Source organism: Phytophthora sojae (genome assembly GCF_000149755.1).
Source record: "Phytophthora sojae unplaced genomic scaffold PHYSOscaffold_7, whole genome shotgun sequence".
Classification (NCBI taxonomy): domain Eukaryota; phylum Oomycota; class Peronosporomycetes; order Peronosporales; family Peronosporaceae; genus Phytophthora; species Phytophthora sojae.
Window position 1 is genome coordinate 670,829 of NW_009258121.1, and position 21,307 is coordinate 692,135.

The window sequence follows — 21,307 nt, forward strand, 5'->3', positions numbered from 1 at the left end:
GTTTGCTCCTGAATCATTTTAAATCGTTTTGGTCGCATTCTCATGACCGCATCTATTCCATATTCTAAATCGATTATATCCTTCTTCAATCTCTGATCTGATGCGTTGGTATATGAACCACCTCTCACCGGAACATAGGCTGTCCAATTATAGTTTCCATCGCATTTGCCTAGACGGATCGCCCCGACCGTAAAGTCAGTTCCGATCGCTGGGTAGTCAGTCTGGCTCCAATTGAATCGATAACGAGCGAAACCATCTCCATTACCCTTGATATGCATGAAGTTGTTTGCCCATACCTCTCCTCCACTGTGGATGGTCGCTTCGGGGCTTGTGTTTCCAACTCCCAACCGTCCAGAGTCGTTGAGATATGCTTTGGTAGTATTACCAACCATGAACCTAAGAGGATCGCTTGTAGTGGTCCCTAAAGCTACTCCATTGCTTCCTCCAGCAACATCATTGAAAATTTGAACTTCGAATTCGATAGGCGTTGCCTGATCATTAGCGATTCTCATTGCACGCTGCCACGATCCGCTTAGTAAATTCGCGGTTGATGTAATATCAATTTTCGCGGTCGATGACGATGATCCGAATCTAATATACCCCTGTTGAGTGATACGCATGCGTTCAGTCATAGCACTAAGAGCATTTGAACCACTTCTGGTACTAATTGCAAAATCGGCCATCGAATATTGAGCGGCAGTAGCTGTTCTGGTACAATATAGATTGACAGATGGTGTATACGTAGTCATATCACTAGTACCTTCAATCACGAACGATAATCCAGCCTGAGCCCCAACCGTGTTGGATTGATTTCGGATAATGAGGTTGAAATCAGACGCACCCGTTGTCGATGTAAATGAAGTACCAGCAGCAATTTGGCATTGAGTGGTCGTCGTTGAGATCAGATTGGTCGAAGTTAGTGATGTGATACCTGTTGTCAACGCGCTATTAGAGTCTAGAACGAGTGCCTTCAATGCTTCAGCCGTTCCTGCCCCAGTAGTCAAATCCAAATAATTCAACTCGCTTGTAGTTGCTGTACATCCGGAAAGCTTGTTCAGCTCCGCTCCAGTAGCATTCAGGGTTGTTCCTTTGATTTGAAGAGTGGTAGGATTGATGTTGAGGGTAGTTGCATTCATCGTTTGAGTGCCGCTTTTCGAAATCGTATCACATGTCAGCGTTGGTGATGATATTGAAGTTGAAGCTATAAAATTGCGCGATATTGTTAGATCTCGAATTCCAGAGTAATCCTTTGTACTACTGAGTACGACAGCGGTACTGGGGGAAGCTCCTCCCTCGATAACGTTAAGAAAGTAAGCATGATTGAAGTTAACCCATGCACTAACGCCATCCCAGAACTTGAGATTCGGAATGAATAGACCTGTCCCACCCGTATTCAGGGTGAAATTGCTCAGCGTACCTACTGAGGTAATATTCGTCTGAGCCGCGGTTTGTAGCGTGCCTGTAAGACTCGAAGCTGATAATGAACTGATTCCTGAAACATTCTTCGATCCATCAAGTACCAATGCTTTGTTTAGATCCGCGGTACCAGGCGTAATTCCTAAAACGTGAGATGGAGCGCTTGTAATAGTTGATCCATTAACAGTCAGACTACTACAGCTGATTGCCCCGAGGCCGCTGATATCACCACCAGATCCAGGGACAAGTGCTACTCCTTGGGTTGCAATTCCTTGAGAGATACCGGTAATGTATGACAAACGATAGTCATACTTGTTTAGATAAAGAGTCTGAGCATAGTCATACGTTAGAAAACCACTGGCATCCAACGATAGGTAGAATGCAGGGTTATAGATTGAAGATGTGAATGTTGGTTGAGGATAAGAAAAACCAGAACTCATTTTGTCTAAAGCTATATAGATTAGACGATAATCATGAGCGGTATTCCTGATTTTGGGGCTTCAATCCCAAAAAAGTTCAAAAGCGCATCGATGGGTGATATTCCAGCGCTTGACATCAAAGCGTTGTTTAGAATGGTGGTTCTGGGGCCATCGTTCAGTGGGAAGAACAATCTATGTATGTACATCCTCAAACATTCTCCTCACGTATTCGCTCATCTAACGATCATTGCCCGTAATCCTCATCAGGAGTTGTACGAATATCTTCGCGACAAGCTGGATGGCTTTATCACATTCGCCGACCCTGATTCGCCTCCAAGTGTTGATCAGGTTCGTCATACACCAATCAACTCCAATAAACCTGAGCTCGTCATCATAGATGACTACAGCAACGATAAGCTACTTCAGAAGAATTTGTTCTCTCATTACTATACAAGAGGTCGCCACTTCAAGCTCAGTACGATATTCCTAAGCCACAGCTACTTTGCCACGGATAAGATGATACGCTTGAATTCAGAGTATGTAGCTATCCTAAAGGCGAATTCGAAGCGTGATCTCCAGATGGTTGTGAAAGATTTCAATATCAAGGGAGTAGATGATCGTTCAATCGTCTATTACTACAACAAGGCTACGGAGCGAAAGGGGCAAATGCTCTTCATAGATTCCGTCAAGGGTCAGATCAGGTATAACTTTGATAGAGTGATTCGAATTGAGGACTAATTTTATACAAAAAATGCTTCCATTCATATAAAACAATATGTCCAGCTTTATCAAACTCGATAGCACCAATCTGGTACAGGATGGAACCAACTCAACCTGGAAATACTCTTTTCCCGGATCGGCCGCTGACTTCCGCGATGTAGTATGTGCTATTCAATCGATTTCAATGTATAACTCCGAGTATAACATTGATTCGATGCAATTTCAGAACACAACCTTCAAAATCGAAGTACCTACCGCTGCAACTACATCGACAATCAATCTAAGCCTTCCTGATGGAATCTACTCCTACGACGATATCAATCGAAGCATTCAGACGGCTCTTGTCAATGCTGGGGCCTATCTCATCGATCCGTCTGGGAATAATACATTCTACCTCAAAATGAGTGCTAACAGCGTCTATTACGCTTGTCAGCTTGATTTCTCTCCTACACCTACAACGCTACCTACAGCTGGGGGTACATGGACAAGACCTACCACAGGTCTATATTCCTCGGGCGGTAGTGGATTGCCGACTACCACTCGTGTCCCTCGATTGATCATCGATAATGCTGAATTCGGAAAAGTAGTAGGATTGACGCTTGGGTCATATCCTGCTTCTCCAGCTACTGTTGCAAGTGCTCAGCTCTCTAATATCATTCCTCAGATCCATCCAACCAGTTCCTACATCGTCCGTTGCGATCTTATCAAAAACGAATACGTAGCCTCAGGCGATATTGTCAGCGCTTTTGATAGAGGCGATGCCGCTATTGGAAAGGTCATTTCATACAAACCGAGTCAGTATGCGTGGATGAACTGTCATAACGGATCTCGTGCCAGTATTACGCTAAGCATATACAATCAAAATGACAAGAAGGTCATTTTCCGTGATACTTCGGTATCTATTATGCTCTTGATCCGTCCAAAAAAATAAATCTTCGATAATGTTTTTACAATGTAAAAGAACCTCCAGACTTACCCTTCTTTCGCATAGCTCGTAGCTTTGCCATTCGCTCCTTCATCTCCGCCGAACCCTTCGCTGGGCGTTTCTTTGCTACTCCTACTCCATAACGACGACGAACCTCCTTTCGCATAGATCTGATTAGATCCTCATGTTCAGGCTTGGTAGCTTTTGATAGTAGGAACTTCTCTCCTGCATCGACCGCATCAGTGATGATTCCTCTACGTTTGGCATATCCAAGAGCATTCTTAGCAGCCTTCTTTACGTCAGCCATCGATACACGTCCTCCCTCCTTGTCGCTATCGGAGTCGTAAATACCGATTCCTGTTAGAGACTTAATTGCAGCTCGCGCGGGGATGGCAGCCGTTGGCTGACCGGCATACGTTGCTAACGCAGGAACGGCAGCATCAACGGCTTTGCTCAAGATTCCCGAATCTTTAGCAAATTTGAAAGCAGACTTGATCCCTCCCCACACCTTGGACCAAATAGAACCTCCTTGAGCCCTCTTGTATCCCTTCTTTACTTCGTGCTTGGTAATGTCAAGTCTGACACCGCGTCCAGCCTTACGAGCCTTAATAGCTTTCTCATAAGACGTCGGATGAAGGTGGATAACAGAGGCGCTACCCTTGAGTTCGTTTGATGTAAGACTAAGCTTACCGGTCTTGAAAGCTTTGCTAAGCTTTCGGGCAGGAATATCACTTCAAATAGTTAGTTCGCGGTACATGTTTGCTATATACGTTGAATTAAAGAATAGTTACATTTAAATCTTTCATATTTTTGAATACATCTGGCTTACGATATTGTTTCGAATAGAGCCACAGCATGCACCATATCCCACAATAATCACCATACGTACCTTGGTATTGCTTTGGATTGTATTTACCGACTCCATACTTTGTTGGGGCTGCCTCACCCATACTATCGAAATACTCCCCATCATGAACACATGTCCAATGTCCTACATCCATATTAGGTTGCCTCAACAAAATCAGATATGATCCTTTCTTTGGGAGCCGCTTTGTTATCTCACTTGACTCAAAAATATCATCAAGATGTATATTCATTTTTTTCGCAAGTTCAATGAGGTCATGATCAGATGTGATTGGTTTAATGAACTCCATAATAATTAATTTTGAGAAAGTATATTACATCCCATATAGAATCTCAACGATGAGTGAAACTCAATTATCCGACCAATATTTGTACCAGAGCTCGCTCAAGAGCGACCCGGAGATCAAGGTATCATCAGGCAAGCGTGTACCGTTTGTTATCGATCTCAACCAGGGATCGTATCAAAATGGTGTCATCACTATTGACGCAACAGCTCAACTGAATGGATCAGAAGGGTTTGCGAGCCTCCGTGATGCCTACATTATGCTTCCATACAAAGTATCGATGAAGAATGGTGCTACTGGTCAGACTCTACCTGCTAACCGCTTCTGCGCTACTCTAAAGTGTGGCAACTGGAATGTCATCGATAGCCTGAGTCTTGAACTAAATGGTAAGACCATCGTATCGATGGCCGACTACAAGTTCTTTTGGAACAACGTTCGCGCTCAGACTGGATACAGTCCTCAGTATGTAGAGAAGCATGGAGCGGAATCGTTCTTGTTCCCCGATGCTGCTCAGTCCGTCTCGTACAGCTCTGGAACTAATTCCCTCAACGGCGATGGCTATTCAAACACTGCTGCCTTTTCTTCAACTTTCACCACTTCTACTCCTGCTGGAGGAGCAACAATTGCTAATGACGGTCTCGTAAAGCGTCTGTTGTCGAACCCTCCTACTGCTGGCGTTGATTTCTCTTCGACGTGGCCTTCGGTGGGTGGAGCTGCTGCTTCTACCACCATTGCTAACCAAACTGCTCGTGGTGCATTTGTAGCTGGTGCTGCCACTGCTAACGCAATCATGGGTACATGGAACTACATGCTAAAGATCAAGCTATCCGATCTCCATCCTATCTTCAAGGAACTTGATTTAATGGCTAATCCCCAGATTCGTCTCCGTTTCCGCGTCAATCAGGGAACTTCTACTATCGCTGTAGATTCTACAAAGGGTATGTCTCTAACTTCTACTACCCTTGCTTCGGGCAATGTATGTCCTGTAATGGTCGCTGCCTCTTCCAGTGGTAATCCCATGGCTGGAGTGCTTGCTGCTTCTGCCGGATTCAGTATCTCTTGGGGCGCTGTAGTCAATGCTCTTGAACCTACTATCGATGGAACGTATATGCCTTTCACTACGGCTCGCCTGTATGTACCGTTTGTACATCTTTGAGAATCCTCAGGCTATCATTTCTAAGCCGGTTAAGAAGGTTCGCTACAACGATTGCTACGCTCAGTGGTTCTATCAGCGGGCTGGTATTGGAAAGCAATCGACTCAGCATAACGCTTCCTTTGATCTACAGCTATCGGCAAGTGTTAAGAATGCGAAATACGTAGTTGTACTCCCTTTTGCTGAACAGACTGGTAATTTCGCTTCTGCTACTGTTCAGGAATTCCAATCTCCGTTCGATAGTTCTCCATGGACACTCCACCCAGGTAGTTCGATTCGCAACTTCAACGTGCGCATTGGTTCTACTCAGGTGTTCGACATTAGCCATGATTATGACTTCCATCACTTCCACAATGAGTTGGCTAAGATCTCTTCGATCAATGGTGATCTAACACCTGAATTAGTTAATGGTCTCCTTGACTATCAGACGTGGTCGCTAACTAACCGTGTCCTTATCGCTGACGTTAGTCGTCTGACTGAGCGTGATGTACCTCAAGCCATTCAGATTCAGGGTACCAACGCTGGATGTCAAGGCGTAAATCTGTTGGTCCTCGTGATCAGCGAACAGGAACTAACGTTCGATAGACTAACCGGCGAAATTTTAGAATGCTCAACCGCATAGGTTGTAGACCCCATTTTAGCTAACAAAAAAAAATTAAGCTCCTTGAGTAGCTTAGGACACTTCTCAATCACGAATTTGCTCTTGCGTAGGTAATCGATATATCCGGGATCCATTCGGCTAATCTGCTTGAGAGTCTTACCCCGATACTTCCCCCATGTCATCATATATGAATTATCGTTGCTGAGAAACTTGGAGTGAAGGAAAATCTTGATATCCTCACTAATGTTAAGGCTTGGTTGGTTGTGCATCCATCGACAGTATCCAGGATCATTCTTGAATACATCCTCAATGGATTGACCTTTGTATTTTCCGAAAGTTAGTGTGTTCGACATGATGTATGTATGGTATCTATATAGATAGCCTCTTATTTTTTTGAAAAAAATAAATTATTTCTGAAAATGACGTCGTAATGTGCCAGTAATTATTAGGAGTTTCGTCTTACCCTCGCATGTGCGATCCTGCACGTCTACAGGGTCGCGCGGCTGCCCGCTCACTAACAGACGCCTCCTCAAGCTCTCAGGTGGTTGAGAGGTCGCGTCGTTGAAATCGCTGCTGTCCCGAAAGAAGGTTTCAGGAATGTTCTCGGTGGTTAATTACGGTAAGAAATTATGAAAATAAAAACTGCCGGTGTAATGTACTACTCACGACGAGCGCGCACACATGCTCCGCACCGAGGCGTTGTCGGAGGACGCGAGGGAGTAGACAATCAATACATTATGGGATCTTACCAAAGTCATGAAATGGACTGTTTTGTAGTAGCAGCAAGGCAGCGTCAGTCAGTCTTGGTATTTGTATTTGTATTTGTATTTGTATTTGTATTTGTATTTGTTGCGGTTTGCTTGGCTACCTTCCTCCCGGAGGCGCACACTGCTGCAGCTCCACCTACGTCGGTAGTGGACACCACTGACCTCACCCGCGGCCACGTGTAGGCAAGCTGTTGGTGGTGTCGCAAACAAATAACTACAAAACGACGTGAGGGCCTCTAAGAGTCAAATGAGCGGCGAAACTTCTCGGGAATACATGAAAAATGCCAAAGCTAAAGTAATTGATCAGCCCGGCTGAAGGCGCTTACCAGTTTGCTCGGCCTGCTACTGTAGTACTAGGAAATCTAAACGATCTAAGCTCGCCGTGGTGTTTTAAATATGTAGAGGGAGTTTGTTGGTGTCGCAGCGCTCCTCCGCACAGTTCTATCGAACCGCCAATCATTACTACCACTACTATGCTGCGCCCGATATTAGTCAGGATACGAAGTGCAACGAAATGCATCAAAAAGAGTAGCGAAGAGGAACGCGGGCCTTCCTAGCAGAGCCTGCGAGCACTCTGCGCCTGGCAGTGCCAACAGAATTGGCAAGTCGTACTATTCGCCAATCAAATCACTAGATTTGATTTGTCGTCAAACTGTCTTACGAATGCTCGACACAAGTGATTGATTACTTTGATGAATTTTTCCAGGCGGGGAAACCACCCGAAGATTTGAGCATGTGTTGTTAATATGACCTAGGCTGAACTGAACTGCCGATGAACTGTTTTGCGCTCTTCCTAATAAGAACTATGGAGCGAGAAGCATGTTCCCCCTCTCCTTTAATAATAAGGGTGAGGTCTATTGTGTTACTGATTCCGTCTTGGAAATGTTCCGCCTCTCCTTATTGGCTGCCCTGATACTTTATCTCGGCCTGCGTGCGCTTCTAGTTAAGTTTACCCAATTGACGCTCTCTTTGCATGCACCTGACTATTATTCCAGAGTCATCTCCGTCTGCTTCTTGAGCTGAGGCTAGGCATCGAAAGTATACACGTCAGAGATCTCAAACTTGCAAGAACCTGATTTTTCAACTAAAAAAACAGATCACAAAAGCTCCAGTAGAAGTACAAATATATCATACTACTTCATCCCTAGGAGAATTCCTGTTCCCACTCTAAATTAGTGCTACATAAACCATTCAAGGTGGCGACGTTTTGCTCAGAGCGATATTGGTTGCACCACTCGAATTTACATGAAAACATTGTGCTCCCTCCCTACATGTAAGTGGTTTTACCAGCAAATTTGATTGCGGTTTTCTTAGACGGCTAACAAAGGCGAGTTCCACACTGTTGTCGAGTAAGTAGCACCCTAGTTCAAATAAGTTGAGAAGTCAGATAAAAAGGCAATCGAACTATTGTCCATTTCACTTATTCTGCCGTGATAATTCTGGCATAACTCTAATCCCTTATCAACCTTAATTATGCCCTGAGGTAGCTAATTCCCATGTTAATTCCGGGTTGTCCCTCCGTGGTCGAATTAGGAGCGGCGATGTTGAGGCCGAGTTAAGGCGGAATAAGCTAATCCAGCCTGCGTTAGGCGAAAACAGAGCGATTGGCGGCTTCCTACCCGCCAATCCATGCCGTATCTCCGTCGATTGGCTCTCAAATGCTGATCGCGGGTGTTAGGGGAAGCGCTCACAATAAGCGTTAATCGCCCTTTTATGACTCTAATTCCGCCTGAATTAACAGCTCGCCCGCCAAAATATGTGAAAGGCACAATTACGCCGTGCTTTACACGGGGCAGCTCTGGGTTTTCTTAAACCTCCCTGGTATTCTGCCTATTGTTTCTTAAAAGTTGTTAATAAATGCCTGAGCTTTTTAATACTAAGATTTTCTACCATAAATCACGTAGAAAATGAGAACTCTGCAATCCATGCATAATTTTCTAACATTTTTCGTTGCGACTTTGGCGCGCACACCTGTGGCGCACCAGTCGCTCGCTTCGTTAACGTTCAAACATTGTATTCATCGGCGAAACTCCGTATTAAACTTAAGACTAATGATGTCAAATGAGCTTGAAAATACTACCTCCAAGTTGGCGATTGCTAGTCTCGTCTCGTAAAGTGGCTATATCTTGGGGGGGTCAGAGAGCCTCTACTTATAAAATTGTAAAGTGGCTGTCTCTGCAGCTAACTCATATCTGGTTGCGTTCCTTTCAAGTCGCAACGTGGTGCCTGTACCTAGCCCCAACACTTTTTGTCCTAGGATCTAGGACCAAAACTCACTTAAGTACGCCGTATTTAGCAGGGGTTTGTCCTAGAACCAGCAAAAAGGACCAAAAGTGACTTGGGGGTTGTATGGAAGGAAATAAGATCCAGGTAAGTACGAGGGTTCATGTATAACAAAGGCAAAAACTGTTCGAGTGGTGTAATGGCTGAAGCCCTTTACTGAACTCAAGTCATTTTAAGGAATTTGTCCCAGAATCCTGGGCAAAAATGAAATGTAATATGTTATTAATGACACCTTTCAACTGTAGCTTTTGCCGTTATGGACAATGGTGGACACTACGCATAACACAGGATTAAAAGAGGGAATCAAACGCTTTTTCTCCGTACCAATAAGATGGCTTATCTTTGAAAAACAACGCCAGCATAAGCTTCTAACTTTTGGTCCTTGTTTTTGTCCTTGATTTGGCGGGTGTTGGGGTTAGTATACATGTAGACAAGCACGAGCTATGACAAATACTTAAGTACTTAGTATGCTCCAGCAAAGGAGTTGCGCTTCGGACGACATTCACGTGAATAAATTACTTCGGTCCGTCGTAATTTACCGACGATGTTGCACTTAGCCGCCACAAGCAACATCCACCTCATTTGCATCGTTTTTACTGCGGCTATACGGTTTTGAAGCTGCTATAATAGATCAGAGTATCACCCTGCATTCTCGATACAAACGAATATAACAAGTAAGCAATATAAGGAGAAAAACTCGCTATATTGGGTTCAAGTATCCAGTTGGATTCTTATATAACATGAATATCAGGTTCTCAAGTATTATTTTAGCTAAGTTTTGAGTTTCATGCGTTAGTTTGGGTTCTAAGTACATGTATAAGAATTTGAAGTAAGTTTGGGTCGGAGTGACTCCCTTCGTTAACTCTGGATCTAAACTCCAGAGAACACATGTTCTTCATAAAGGCGCGTTTCTTACAAGCAACTGACGTTTTATTACTTTAGAACTCTTTTTTTAATCATTTTACTTGGTTGTGCTTGGACTGCGAAACTTACTGTGAGTAGCTGGAGTTATCAGAACTGATGCGCCCAAAGAACACAATACTGTACCATGTCGCTCAAGGCTGATTGAAAAAAAAAAAACATACACAAATAAAGCAGCCCCTAACGGGGCTATCACGCTCTCCACAGCACCCCACGATAAACGCTCTGACCCGGATTCATGGGAATGCTTACATCTCTACCTGAACACTCCGTCAGTTCCTTGATACCCTTAAACCAGCCCGATTTGGAAAAATTATGGACGGAATTCACACTTTAACACCAAGTAAAAATATACATCGAATCATGTTTCCGTTTTGACAGAACAATAGTACACAGTTTACTACAACATTATATATGAAGGGCTACATGTATGGTGGCTTCGTATCGTCAGAGCCTAGAACTCTCAATGAACACAATGTACTTAAGTACCTCACCATGAAAATGAGAATGAAATGAATGTGGCTTCATCCGTTTTGGCAAATCGGGTGGTCCGAGTCAAATCGGGCGAATTTGCTGGAGGGCTCCGATTTAGCAAGAAGGGGGAAAATAGATATATCTGCCCGATTTGCAAGGAGCCTGAATTGCCGATTTTTACCGGCAAAAGGGATCACTACCAAACATTTCTGGGACCTTCTCAGATTGGCATGACATGATGTTATAGCTGCCGAACGTGAATGAGCAGACCATTGTGCCACTACATGGATACATGTGCTTTTGCCTCCAATGTCTGCTCGGTGTAATGCATCCTTAGCGATAGAGATGTATGTTGACATTGTGATGTCCCTGTTTTTACGCTCCTATTTCAGGGCAGAAAAAACTAAATCGGAACTCCATTATGGAGCTCCATTTTATGTAAATCATACATCGCGTTGATCGTGTTCTAGTGCTGCAAGATGTGCTCCTGGTGTCTTTGGCGTCGTTCGCTTCACCCGTACTGCCACACTTCGGTCACGCATGAAACATTGAACTAATTCACGCATTTAAAAGGAAACGTTGACTACAGCTTTTAGCTACATGCAAGAGGCCCGTCCGTTTAACTTAACGGGGATGGGTGAGCTTCAGTTCATGCACACAGACCTTGCGGCCTCCTTGACTATTATGTTGTGCACGGCGGTATTGAACATATCTGGTCGAGGTCCCTCCATTCCACTTGTGCGCTGCCTCTTCCAATTCGTTGTCGTGGGTGATGTCGAACTTCTCACCGCGCGCCTCAAGGCAGACGCACGTGAGCAGCACCAGGTTCGCGTAACGGAACGTCATGAAGACACAGATGGCGATACCCTAAATTATAGCGGCTCATGCCCTCGGCGGTCGGCGGCTGTGCTCATCACCAAGACGGACCTTCAACGCCGACGAGGCCGAGGTGATGACGTTACCTAGCTGGTGGGAAGTTCCGACGATAAGCGTGCTGTACGACGGCGGCGACAGCTCCATGAGGTGGATCCAGACGACTCTCCTCGCTCCCTGCACGCGAAACGGCTCGAAGAAGTCCGCGGTCATGCTTTTGGTGTTGTCATGTAGCTAGCAGCGCGGCACCGATGACGGCCATGACGATGATGCTGAGACGGCGGCCTATGATTTGCGAGTGGTAGCCGACCAAGGTGCCGCCCGTAATGGCGCCGAGGTTGGCCACGACCTGTGTCACGGCGACCTCGTCAGCCAAAAACGCGAACTGGTTCTTACACATTGTTAGGTACAGGTCCTGCGAGCCATGAGACTACAGGGACAAACCAAAGCAACAGGATAGTAGCTAGCATAACGTGTCATGGCAGGACCGATGGCGTCACCACAGCTTACCATGAAGTTGAAGCCGGCCACGAGCAGCACGAGGTAAGCCAGCAGTATCCAGTGGCGCTTGAACGCGACCTTGCCGTCGGCAAGGAATACCTCGATGCCGTTTGAACGGAGCCTCGAGCAAGGCCTGGAGCTCCTGGTACACCTTGGTCTCAGAAAGGTACAGACGCGCGATGTTCATCAGTACGAGTGGGAAGGATCCTAACCAGCGGGCACCAACCGGGGCTTGTCGTGTTGACCAGCACGCGCGCGAACACGATGGCCAGCAAGTAGACGGCGATATAGCCCTACTGCATCATGCCGGGGATGATTCCGCACGCGCTGGGAGAAGCCGTGAATCGCCATGGCGGTCACTTTGCCGTACAAGCCGCCGGTGGAGATGCTGAAGAGGGCGCTAACTCAGAGTAATTGAGTCTGAGTTGCGCTACATTTGACTTGGGCAATGGTCGTAATAAACCATTTTTGTTCTTGTGCACGAAAGTGCGGCGGGACTTTAGTGCACTTTCGAGGACTTCCGTGCACTGCACTAAACAGCCCTATACCGTAATAAACGGGTCCGGTGCGACAATATTTTTAGGTCAAAACTAAGTCAACTAAAAAACAACCATGATGTTTTTCATCCAGAGTGCTGCGATGAGCTCCGTCCGGCAGGATGCCTCTCCGCCTCTCATTCTTAAAGCTGCGATCCATATGCTAGTTGCGAGTGGGAGGGGGTGTCACCCTCACATATGCCGTTGTCGCATTGAAACCGTTTGTCGCAATGAAACCGTTTATTACGGTACATCACGTCCATAATAAAATTCACAAAACCAAGTAAAATACCGAAAAAGCTTAAAGTTAAAAATGAAGGAATGCGGTTTGGGACACAGCTAGCCGATTAAACGCAATCAAATCAAATTAATCAAATTCTTGAAAAACTCTGCTGCCACGTAGACGACAGGAAGAACAAGTGTTTAGATGTATTAAACTTATTTTTCGAGTTGCTACCGCTCTGAGCAAATATTAAATGATTTCTCAGCGTGAGCGTTTTGATGTTAGTGAAATTTACTAGACACTAAGTCACTGTCACACAGTGGCATGTCAGCTGACTGTATGTAGACGAGTTACAGTAGTAGCAGGGTAATAGTCGTTCGATCTGTTGCGGTTGAAGTGGATACAAACTAACGACAAGCTGCTTTTCTCATCTTAGAATGCAGGAAGATTGGTCGAGGAGAGCAGTAAAAATTACTTAATTATTTAAGACTTCAAATATCAAAGGCAGTATCCGCTCTTCCTACTTGAAAATTGTGCAAGCAAAAATATAATGTTTTTATTATCCGTTTTTACAAATCTGATTCAATTTACATCTGGCCTGATTTGCCAGGGCTCCGATTCAGGATATCTACCTCGATTTGCGGTAACTAAAGCGGACTTCCATGCTGGAGCTCCATTTTAGGGGCTCCGAAGTTAAATGAAAAGCACCCTTTCTTTTTGAGATATGATTGGTTAAAAACAAACATTCTCCACCAATCCCCGCAATTATCGGACACAGTTATAACCAATCCCAGGTCGCAAATGTCGTTCACCTGGCCCAGTATACCGTCGCTCTTCCCCCTCTTTTCGCGCCTTCATCGCGCGCCCATAGCAATTCCAAGTGAAGGGGAGGAGGCTGTGCGTCACCATGTTCCCCGGCCGTGGCGACAACATCAAGCGCGAGAAGGCGGCCGCAGTGGTGCGTCCTCAGCTGCCTCCAACTAACACCTAGGTAGCAGCCCTCTGACCTGACCAAACTCTCGTGTCTCGCCCAGGTGGGAGGCCCGCACGCGCACAGCAACGGCTGCGCCGTGTGCGGCTCGGACCAGAACGGGGACAGCATCCTGCTCTGCGACGGCTGCGACGGCGAGTACCACACGTACTGCCTCGTGCCGCCGCTCACGGAGATCCCGGCCGGAGACTTTTACTGCAAGAAGTGCACGGACGCCAACCTGGCCAAGCAGCGCAAGGCCGCGGCCCTCGGCGGCGCTAACGCTGCTGCTTCAGCTGCTGCTGCAGCCCCAGCCTCTGCTCCCACTAGTGCTGCTGCTGGCAGTACTGTTGCCTCTAGTAGGCCGCTGGCCCCTGCTCCCAGCGCCGTCGCAGCCCCCGCTGCTACGGCCGCGGCCATTGCAGCCGCCACCGCGCCCAAGCCCACGATCCTCATGAAGGAGTCCAAGTACAGAGGCGTGTCCAAAGTGTCCATGAAGGGCGTCAAGAAGCCCTTCGTGGCCAAGCTCTGGCAGGGCTCCAAGTACCTGCAGCTCGGCACCTTCGGCAGCGAGATCGAGGCGGCCCACGCCTACGACAAGGCCGCGCTCATGCACTACGGCAAGAGCGCGCAGCTCAACTTCCCGCACCTGCACGACAGCTTCATCCGCCCCGAGGTCGCCTTCAGCGTGCGGCCGCCCAACCCGAGCGTCGCGCCTGCAGCACCCGCTGCCACTCCGTCCCTGGCACACCACGCAGACCTGTACCCGTCTCCTGGACGCGGGCGGGGCCGTGGACGTGGGCGCGGCCGAGGTCGTGGGCGTGGCAAACGCTCCCAGGAATCCCCCGACGCGCATGCGGCCGCTGCGCACTTGGAAGCTAAGCGTCGCAAGATGGAAGAGGCGGCTGGAGCCCAGGAGAAGGCCTCGGGCGTGCCAGCCAAAAAGTACCTGGGCGTGCAGGTGCACCGCGTGTACGCCCACGCCCAGATCCACGTGAACGGTAAGGTCGTCAACCTGGGCACGTTCCCCACGGCCAAGGATGCAGCGATGGCGTACGACAAGGCGGCACTGAAATTCTTTGGTGGCCCGGTCGGCTCCAGCGACGCTCGCCCCGACGAAATCGTTCTCAATTTCCCTGAGAAGCGAGACGAGTTTTTGAAGCAATTGCTCGAGGAAGAGAAGCAGAAGATGGCGCGACAGGCCAGCGGCTCGAGCTATGCGAGTCGTAGTGCGCAGAACGCCAAGTACAACCTGTCCATCATGAAGCTGAACGCCTGGATGTCGAAGCTGCAGCGATCGGTGAAGATGGTGGAGGCCTCGCAGAGAGTGCAGTGGGGTCTGCATCCCGATGCTGTGCAAAGTGAGGAGGATCAAGAGGAAAAGCAAGAAGAAGATGCAACAGATGAAGTTTCTGCACTGGTGAAGACGGAGATTTTCGGCTCTGGACCTACGATCAAAAAGGAGTTCACGACGCGGGACCAGAAATTGAGACAGAGCAAAACCGAGATCCAGAATGCGGTCGCGCTGATGATCGAAGAGCTCAAGATTTACGCGGCGGACTCTCCTGTAGACCCACTTTTCCTGGCCCCACCGCGCTGTGCACCTATTCTCGACTTGTTGTCTACGTCGCGGCATCTGAAGTTGATTAGTGCGATTAATGACCTTGCGCACCTCAAAGTTAAAGTGGATGGGAAAGACTCAGCCGCGGCAGTTGACGGCCAGTTCGAAAGCAAGCTGCAAGCTGTTGTCGACTATCGTGCCCGATTGCAAATGTCGAGCAACAACGAGAAGCAGAAACTGGCAAATTTTATGCGCGATTTGGAGAGCGTGGTGCTACCTGCTCCGAGTAGCACCGGAGCTCCAGCTGCTGTTGTCGGTACTGCCCCCGTTTCGACGGATGTTGTGCCTCAGGCGACGAAAAAGACCGACCTTCTGAAAACTGCCAAGTACGTGAAGCGAAAAGTGTTCATTTCTAAGCCGGCCAAGCCAGCAAGCGTTGCAGACGATGTCGAGCCAAAGGAGCCGCTTGACCAGGCCAGTCAGAAGGAGGGAATTAGTAAAGAAGCGGCCGCGAATAATGCATCAGAGGCAGATGTGAAGACGGAAGTTGTTAGTGCCGCGGAGCAACAACAAACTGAAAGCTCCACTGACGCGACACCTGCGAAGGAAAACGAGACTACAGCGGATGCGGAGGTGAAGGGTGCGAATGCTGGTGAAGTCGATGGCGGTGAGAAGTCACAAACGGATGCTGCTGGTACGGCAGTATCGCAAGATACTGCTAATGATGATGCGGCCGAGGAGGCAAAGGAGGTTGCTTCCACTGATACTCCTGACGAAGGCAAACCTGAAGAGAAGGAATCCAAGGAGGATAAGGAAGAAGCAACTGCAGCTGAGGCCAATGGTGAAAAGGCAGATGAGGACAAGTCTGAGACGAAGACCACAACAGAAACTGACTCGGACGAGCAGAAGTCAGCAGACATTGCTGAAGAGAAAGGGAACGCAGAGACACCAGAGGTCGACGAGACTGGCGTGGAAAACACGGAGGATGGTAAATCCGAAGACGCCGCTTCTTCTGAAAGAAAAGCATCCAGTGGCGAACATGAACCAGTCGCTGCGAAGAAGGACGATGATGTGGTGATGGAAGACGCTGCTGAGACTTCGGCATCAAATGCCCTGGTTATCCCGCAACAGGATGAATTTGAATGGCAATTCTGCCTGGCTGTTCAGGTGCCACCCGTGAAGGACAGCCCCACAGCAACAGAAGACGTGTGGCGCTTGCTCCCTCTATCAAGCAACAACCAGTTGGGTGAGTTTGTGGAGGACGTCTTCTTGACTGAAAAGGAGGTCTCGGACATGGAAGTTGCAGAGGAGGAAGTATGCTCCTCTTCAGCTGCTCCTGACGGCAAAACTGCGTGGATGGAGCACTTGCGGCAGCTGCATGTTGAGGAGAGCCAAGTGAGGCAGCAAATTCAGCGTGAAACCAACCACCAGCACGCGTTGCAAGGCATCATGAAGATCGAACAAGACCGACTCAATGGCGTTTCGGTAGTGTATCGCGAAGCTATGCAAAAACTGGACGCTAAAACTTCGCTGGCATTGAAGAACCATGCGCGTGTGAGCCAGGATGCGCAATTGGTGAAGTTGATGCAGCACTCCTTCAACCCAATTCTGGGTGACTTGCTCGACAAGTGCGAAGACGCACTGTTGAATTGTTTCCGCAAACTATCTCTGCGGTTTGAGGACTTCGCTCAAGAATTTGAGTACTATCGCAACGCGTTGCTCAGTTTAATGCGATCGCCAGGGAAGGATGTTCCTGCGGTGAAGGGTGATGCCAGCCCAGTTGATGCTGCGGATCTGGTTATGGATGATGACAGCGTGACAATCAAGCGTGAAAACATCGCGAAGGTAACGAGCGAGATTGCTGATACTGATCCAGCAGCATCACCGGAAGTTGTGGAGCTTGTCGACGACAGTGAAGCCATTGCGACCGAAGAGGGAGATGAGTTTGACCAGTTAGGCGACAGCTCGGGGTTGCGTGAAGCTTATATTACGTTTTACATGGGCGAAATGGAGGCTTTGTGGAAGGAGCGGAGTTCTTCGCTCGAAATGGTGCAAGCTATCCAGCGTTCTTTGCTCAATAATGCGCTTGAAGTGGCGTCGCCTGCTAAGGCTGTGGTGCCGCAGAGGCCATCAAAGACAAAGACGTCTGACGACGTTGAGATGAAGGTAGAGGACGAAGCTGCTGAGGAGAAGACGGATGAGTCTGAAACCGAAGCTCAGCCCGAGGATAAAGCAACCGAGGCCACCTCAGTGGAGAAGTCACAGGAAGCTGCAAACACTCCCGCGGAGACCGAAAAAGAGGCGGATGTGAAGTCGGATGCTAGCACTGAAGTCGTCGTGAAAACGGAGCCCCAGGAGGAATCCGGTAATTTCCGGCGGGAACAGGAGTTGCGTGAAGCGGTCGAATCGTGCTTAGCGCAGTGGCAGCGTATTCAGTGGCCGGAGGAGCTGAACTCGACGTTCTTGGCACCCACAACTCCTACTTCATCGAACGAACCTGCAGCGATCAAGAGTGAGCTGATCAAGACACAGTCTACAATTGGAGCAGACGGCGATGATTCAGAGTACGAGTCGCCGTACAGCGTGATGGACGAGCTGAAGCGTGTGATGATCGACTTGACACAAGATCAGGTGGTCCCAGTCCCACCGCCAGTTGAGCCAACGACACTGGTGGTGTATCACCCTGTGTTCATTAACCACCAGACGCCAAAGAATCACCCCGAGTGCCCCGAACGCATGGATGTAAGTGCCGTCCGTTATCAAAACTGTCGTGTAGGTGTCTCTAACCAAACTTTGTGTGTGTGCTTCCTTTTCAGCGTGTTGTGAGCATCCTGAATACACTGGTCAAGAAACACCAAGATACTTTGAAGCTTGACCGTCTCTCGATGTCTCCCGAAGAGTTGTGCCCGCCCGAAACTACGCTCCTGATGGTGCATTCGCCAACTTACTTGCGGCAGATGAAGCAGCGGTCCATTGAGGCCGGGTCGCAGACAGCCTCTTCTCCCACGGCATCGTCGCCATCGTCGCGCGCTTTGGTCTTCGAGTCCGACTCGGGTATCCGCGAAGACGCACCCAAGCGAAGAGGCAGAAAGAAGGCCGCGCTGGTTGGCGCCTTTGGCGCTGCCAGTCTCGAGCAGAATGGAATCACGTTGGACACGTTCGTGAGCAGCAAGTCGTGGGACGTGGCCCGTGCAGCTGCAGGCACCGTGTGCCTTGCGGTGGACCGTGTTGTGCGCAAGGAGTACCATAACGCCGTGTGCCTGGTGCGGCCACCGGGCCACCACGTTGGCCGTCACGGCCGGACGGAAACTGCCCCATCCTCGGGCTTTTGCTTACTGAACAACGTGGTGATCGGTGCGACGCACGCGCGGCTGTACCCGTGGATCCGGAAGGTTGCGGTGCTTGACTGGGACATTCACCACGGAAACGGCACCGAGGAGCTGCTGAAGGACGACCCGGACGCCTTCTTCGCCTCCATCCACCTGTACTCGTCGGGGAAATACTTCCCAGGCACGGGGAAGTCGTGCGAGACGGGCAACCTGATCAACGTGGCCCTCGAGAACACAGGCGCGGGCAGCGGCTCGCTCGCCTTCCGGTCCGCGCTGGAGTCGAAGGTGCTGCCGGCCATGAGGGCGTTCCAGCCGGACATCATCTTCATTTCGGCCGGCTTCGACGGCCACCGTGACGACATTCTGGGCGGCGTAGCCGCCGTCAACAACCCCAACGTGCCTGCCGGCTACGTGGAGGAGGACTACGCGTGGGCGACACTGGAGGTGCTCAAGCTTGCGGCCGAGGTGTGCGATGGCCGCGTGGTGTCTGTGCTGGAGGGCGGCTACGACGTGCGCCGGGAGACCAACTCGCTGGCCAAGTCTGTGGCGGCCCATGTGGCGGCCATCTCGGCCTTCGAAGCGGCCCGACGGAATATGGACAGCAGCGCCACGGGCGACGTGGAGATGAAGGAGGAGGAGGCACCTGACGCCGCGGCCACTGACGACAGCAGCGCCGCCGCCATCAAGACGGAGCACCCAGTCAAGACGGAGCCTGTGGGTCTGCTGGAGAAGCTGCTGGCCACGGACCTCACGGACGGCAACGTGATCATCATCGACGACGAGGAGAACGAGGAGGAGGGCGGCGAGGCGGCCCACGACGGCGTGCACGACGGTGACGACGTTGAAGACGAAGACACTGGCGAGGACGACGAGGAAGACGGCGATGGCAATGGCGACGGCGACGTGGCGATGGAGGACGCTGAGCCCGAGGAGAAGAGCGGGCAGGCCATGGAGGTGGCCGACAGTTGAAGTGACTTGTCCTTCATTGTCCCTCTGTAGTGTAAATCCGTTCCGATTGGGCGTTAAAAATCGATTTTGTTGTTGTATTTTCATCCAATCCAAATTTCGCATGTTTTGTCTTCTACCCAGGGATTCGTAGTAATAACAAAACATATTAATATATTAATACATATATATATATTGATATATCAACATTAATATCCCGGTTGTTGGTATAATAATACTAATAATATAATACCGAAAGATTTGTATCGATATTAATGCGATATTAATAAAATGACCAAAATAATATACCACTACTAGCTACCACCACTTACGGGGACAAGGATGGAGACTGGACCTGCGAAGGAAAACGTATTCAAGAAGTAGAGCGCTACGGATTTCAAGCTGAAGGGGTGGTAGTAGCGCGCAGATAGAGTACTTCCGAGCGCTTGATGAAGACATGCGCGATGCAGAAATCTCAGGGTCTGCTTGTGGACAGAATCTGTTATCACTGATACAGAAATCTCAGGGTCTGCTTGTGGACAGAATCTGTTATCATTGATACAGAAATCTCAGGGTCTGCTTGTGGACAGAATCTGTTATCACTGATACAGAAATCTCAGGGTCTGCTTGTGGACAGAATCTGTTATCACTGATACAGAAATCTCAGGGTCTGCTTGTGGACAGAATCTGTTATCACTGATAACAGATTCTGTCTGATAGGGCGGGTTAGTGGAGGCAAGTTAGTTTGGTGCTGGGCTACCAAGTGGTTGGAAACAGGTCGCTACTACTTTAATGCACTTCAAAGTTGTGTTGAGCTGACTTTTTATCAAGCGTCCCTCCCGTTCTTGCGCATGGTGGACGCTTCGGCGGGCAGTGGGGTGTCTGGTGTGCCGCACTTCGCGCGCAGGAAGCGGCCGACGCTGTCGCCGAGTTGCCCGCGGTGTTGTCGGGCGCTGCTGCGTGCTGTTTATCAGGGGCTCTATAACAATTTGACAGCCGGCGGCTGGGCCGTTGTGTCCGGGTTGCACGAGCCGCAAGTGAGTGTCGCGTCCGTGACCGCGTTAATCCAAGAGCTTCTTGGGCGCCATCTACAGGCTGAACCCGAAGGCCGTCGCGTAGACGGCCGTGTTGTGTGCCGGTGAGCCCCATAAAGTGGTCCTGAACGTGGAATCCGACGCCGATAAACTGCATGTTGTCTGCTCGACGACAAACAGCCACGGCTGCATGACGACGCTGGGCGTGATGCTCCTGTCCTAGCGACCGTAGCCGGTGTATTGGTGCGTTTACACACACGAAGGCCTTGAGACAGCTGTGAAGAAGGTAGTGACTCTGGCTCCGCCCCAGCGTGCCTGACTATACAGTATACACCTGGGACACCCAAGGTTGCCTTTGGTTGTGAGTATACGGGTCGCGACTCCTCGAGCCCGTTGGCGTATAGTAGTTTGCAGCTAACACAGAGGGGGGTTGGCACCTTCGAGGTTTTCCCTCCTCAATTCCAACGTTGTTCAGTGGGAAGCACGTGTGTTCCTAGCGTCGTCTTCC

General features: G+C 49.1%; 9 protein-coding genes across 9 annotated transcripts in view; 4 read left to right on the top strand and 5 right to left on the bottom strand.

Moving 5' to 3' along the window:
- Nucleotides 1-1,619: 1,619 nt before the first annotated feature.
- On the bottom strand, nucleotides 1,620-1,856 carry PHYSODRAFT_417527 (hypothetical protein; the record flags this gene model as incomplete). The annotated part of the gene is made up of 1 exon (XM_009533709.1): nucleotides 1,620-1,856. A coding segment is annotated over one exon (237 nt), but the record flags the coding sequence as incomplete, so codon positions are not given.
- A 33-nt stretch (nucleotides 1,857-1,889) lies between these two features.
- On the top strand, nucleotides 1,890-2,573 carry PHYSODRAFT_517503 (hypothetical protein; the record flags this gene model as incomplete). Its single annotated transcript, XM_009533710.1, has 2 exons — nucleotides 1,890-2,174; nucleotides 2,220-2,573. The coding sequence occupies 2 exons, from the start codon at nucleotides 1,890-1,892 to the stop codon at nucleotides 2,571-2,573; spliced, it is 639 nt and encodes a 212-aa protein (XP_009532005.1).
- A 37-nt stretch (nucleotides 2,574-2,610) lies between these two features.
- On the top strand, nucleotides 2,611-3,486 carry PHYSODRAFT_516453 (hypothetical protein; the record flags this gene model as incomplete). The annotated part of the gene is made up of 1 exon (XM_009533711.1): nucleotides 2,611-3,486. The coding sequence occupies one exon, from the start codon at nucleotides 2,611-2,613 to the stop codon at nucleotides 3,484-3,486; it is 876 nt and encodes a 291-aa protein (XP_009532006.1).
- A 16-nt stretch (nucleotides 3,487-3,502) lies between these two features.
- On the bottom strand, nucleotides 3,503-4,213 carry PHYSODRAFT_515742 (hypothetical protein; the record flags this gene model as incomplete). The annotated part of the gene is made up of 1 exon (XM_009533712.1): nucleotides 3,503-4,213. A coding segment is annotated over one exon (711 nt), but the record flags the coding sequence as incomplete, so codon positions are not given.
- Nucleotides 4,214-4,256: 43 nt separating this feature from the next.
- PHYSODRAFT_515167 (hypothetical protein) lies at nucleotides 4,257-4,646 on the bottom strand (the record flags this gene model as incomplete). The annotated part of the gene is made up of 1 exon (XM_009533713.1): nucleotides 4,257-4,646. A coding segment is annotated over one exon (390 nt), but the record flags the coding sequence as incomplete, so codon positions are not given.
- A 37-nt stretch (nucleotides 4,647-4,683) lies between these two features.
- On the top strand, nucleotides 4,684-6,403 carry PHYSODRAFT_515599 (hypothetical protein; the record flags this gene model as incomplete). Its single annotated transcript, XM_009533714.1, has 2 exons — nucleotides 4,684-5,772; nucleotides 5,822-6,403. 2 exons carry the CDS (start codon nucleotides 4,684-4,686, stop codon nucleotides 6,401-6,403), a joined length of 1,671 nt encoding a protein of 556 aa, XP_009532009.1.
- Nucleotides 6,404-6,435: 32 nt separating this feature from the next.
- On the bottom strand, nucleotides 6,436-6,735 carry PHYSODRAFT_453748 (hypothetical protein; the record flags this gene model as incomplete). Its single annotated transcript, XM_009533715.1, has 1 exon — nucleotides 6,436-6,735. A coding segment is annotated over one exon (300 nt), but the record flags the coding sequence as incomplete, so codon positions are not given.
- Nucleotides 6,736-8,135: 1,400 nt separating this feature from the next.
- On the bottom strand, nucleotides 8,136-12,552 carry PHYSODRAFT_336181 (hypothetical protein; the record flags this gene model as incomplete). The annotated part of the gene is made up of 7 exons (XM_009533716.1): nucleotides 8,136-8,174; nucleotides 11,491-11,694; nucleotides 11,755-11,873; nucleotides 11,950-12,130; nucleotides 12,211-12,279; nucleotides 12,414-12,494; nucleotides 12,526-12,552. The coding sequence occupies 7 exons, from the start codon at nucleotides 12,550-12,552 to the stop codon at nucleotides 8,136-8,138; spliced, it is 720 nt and encodes a 239-aa protein (XP_009532011.1).
- Nucleotides 12,553-13,867: 1,315 nt separating this feature from the next.
- The window catches only part of PHYSODRAFT_562727 (hypothetical protein), a gene marked incomplete at both ends in the record, with an annotated part of 13,359 nt that continues 5,919 nt past the window's right edge, over nucleotides 13,868-21,307 (top strand). The window contains 4 exons of the mRNA XM_009533717.1: nucleotides 13,868-13,918; nucleotides 13,995-14,274; nucleotides 14,326-18,233; nucleotides 18,308-19,784. Of these exons, the coding sequence (XP_009532012.1) occupies nucleotides 13,868-13,918; nucleotides 13,995-14,274; nucleotides 14,326-18,233; nucleotides 18,308-19,784 (5,716 nt within the window). The remainder of the gene's footprint in view (nucleotides 13,919-13,994; nucleotides 14,275-14,325; nucleotides 18,234-18,307; nucleotides 19,785-21,307) is intronic.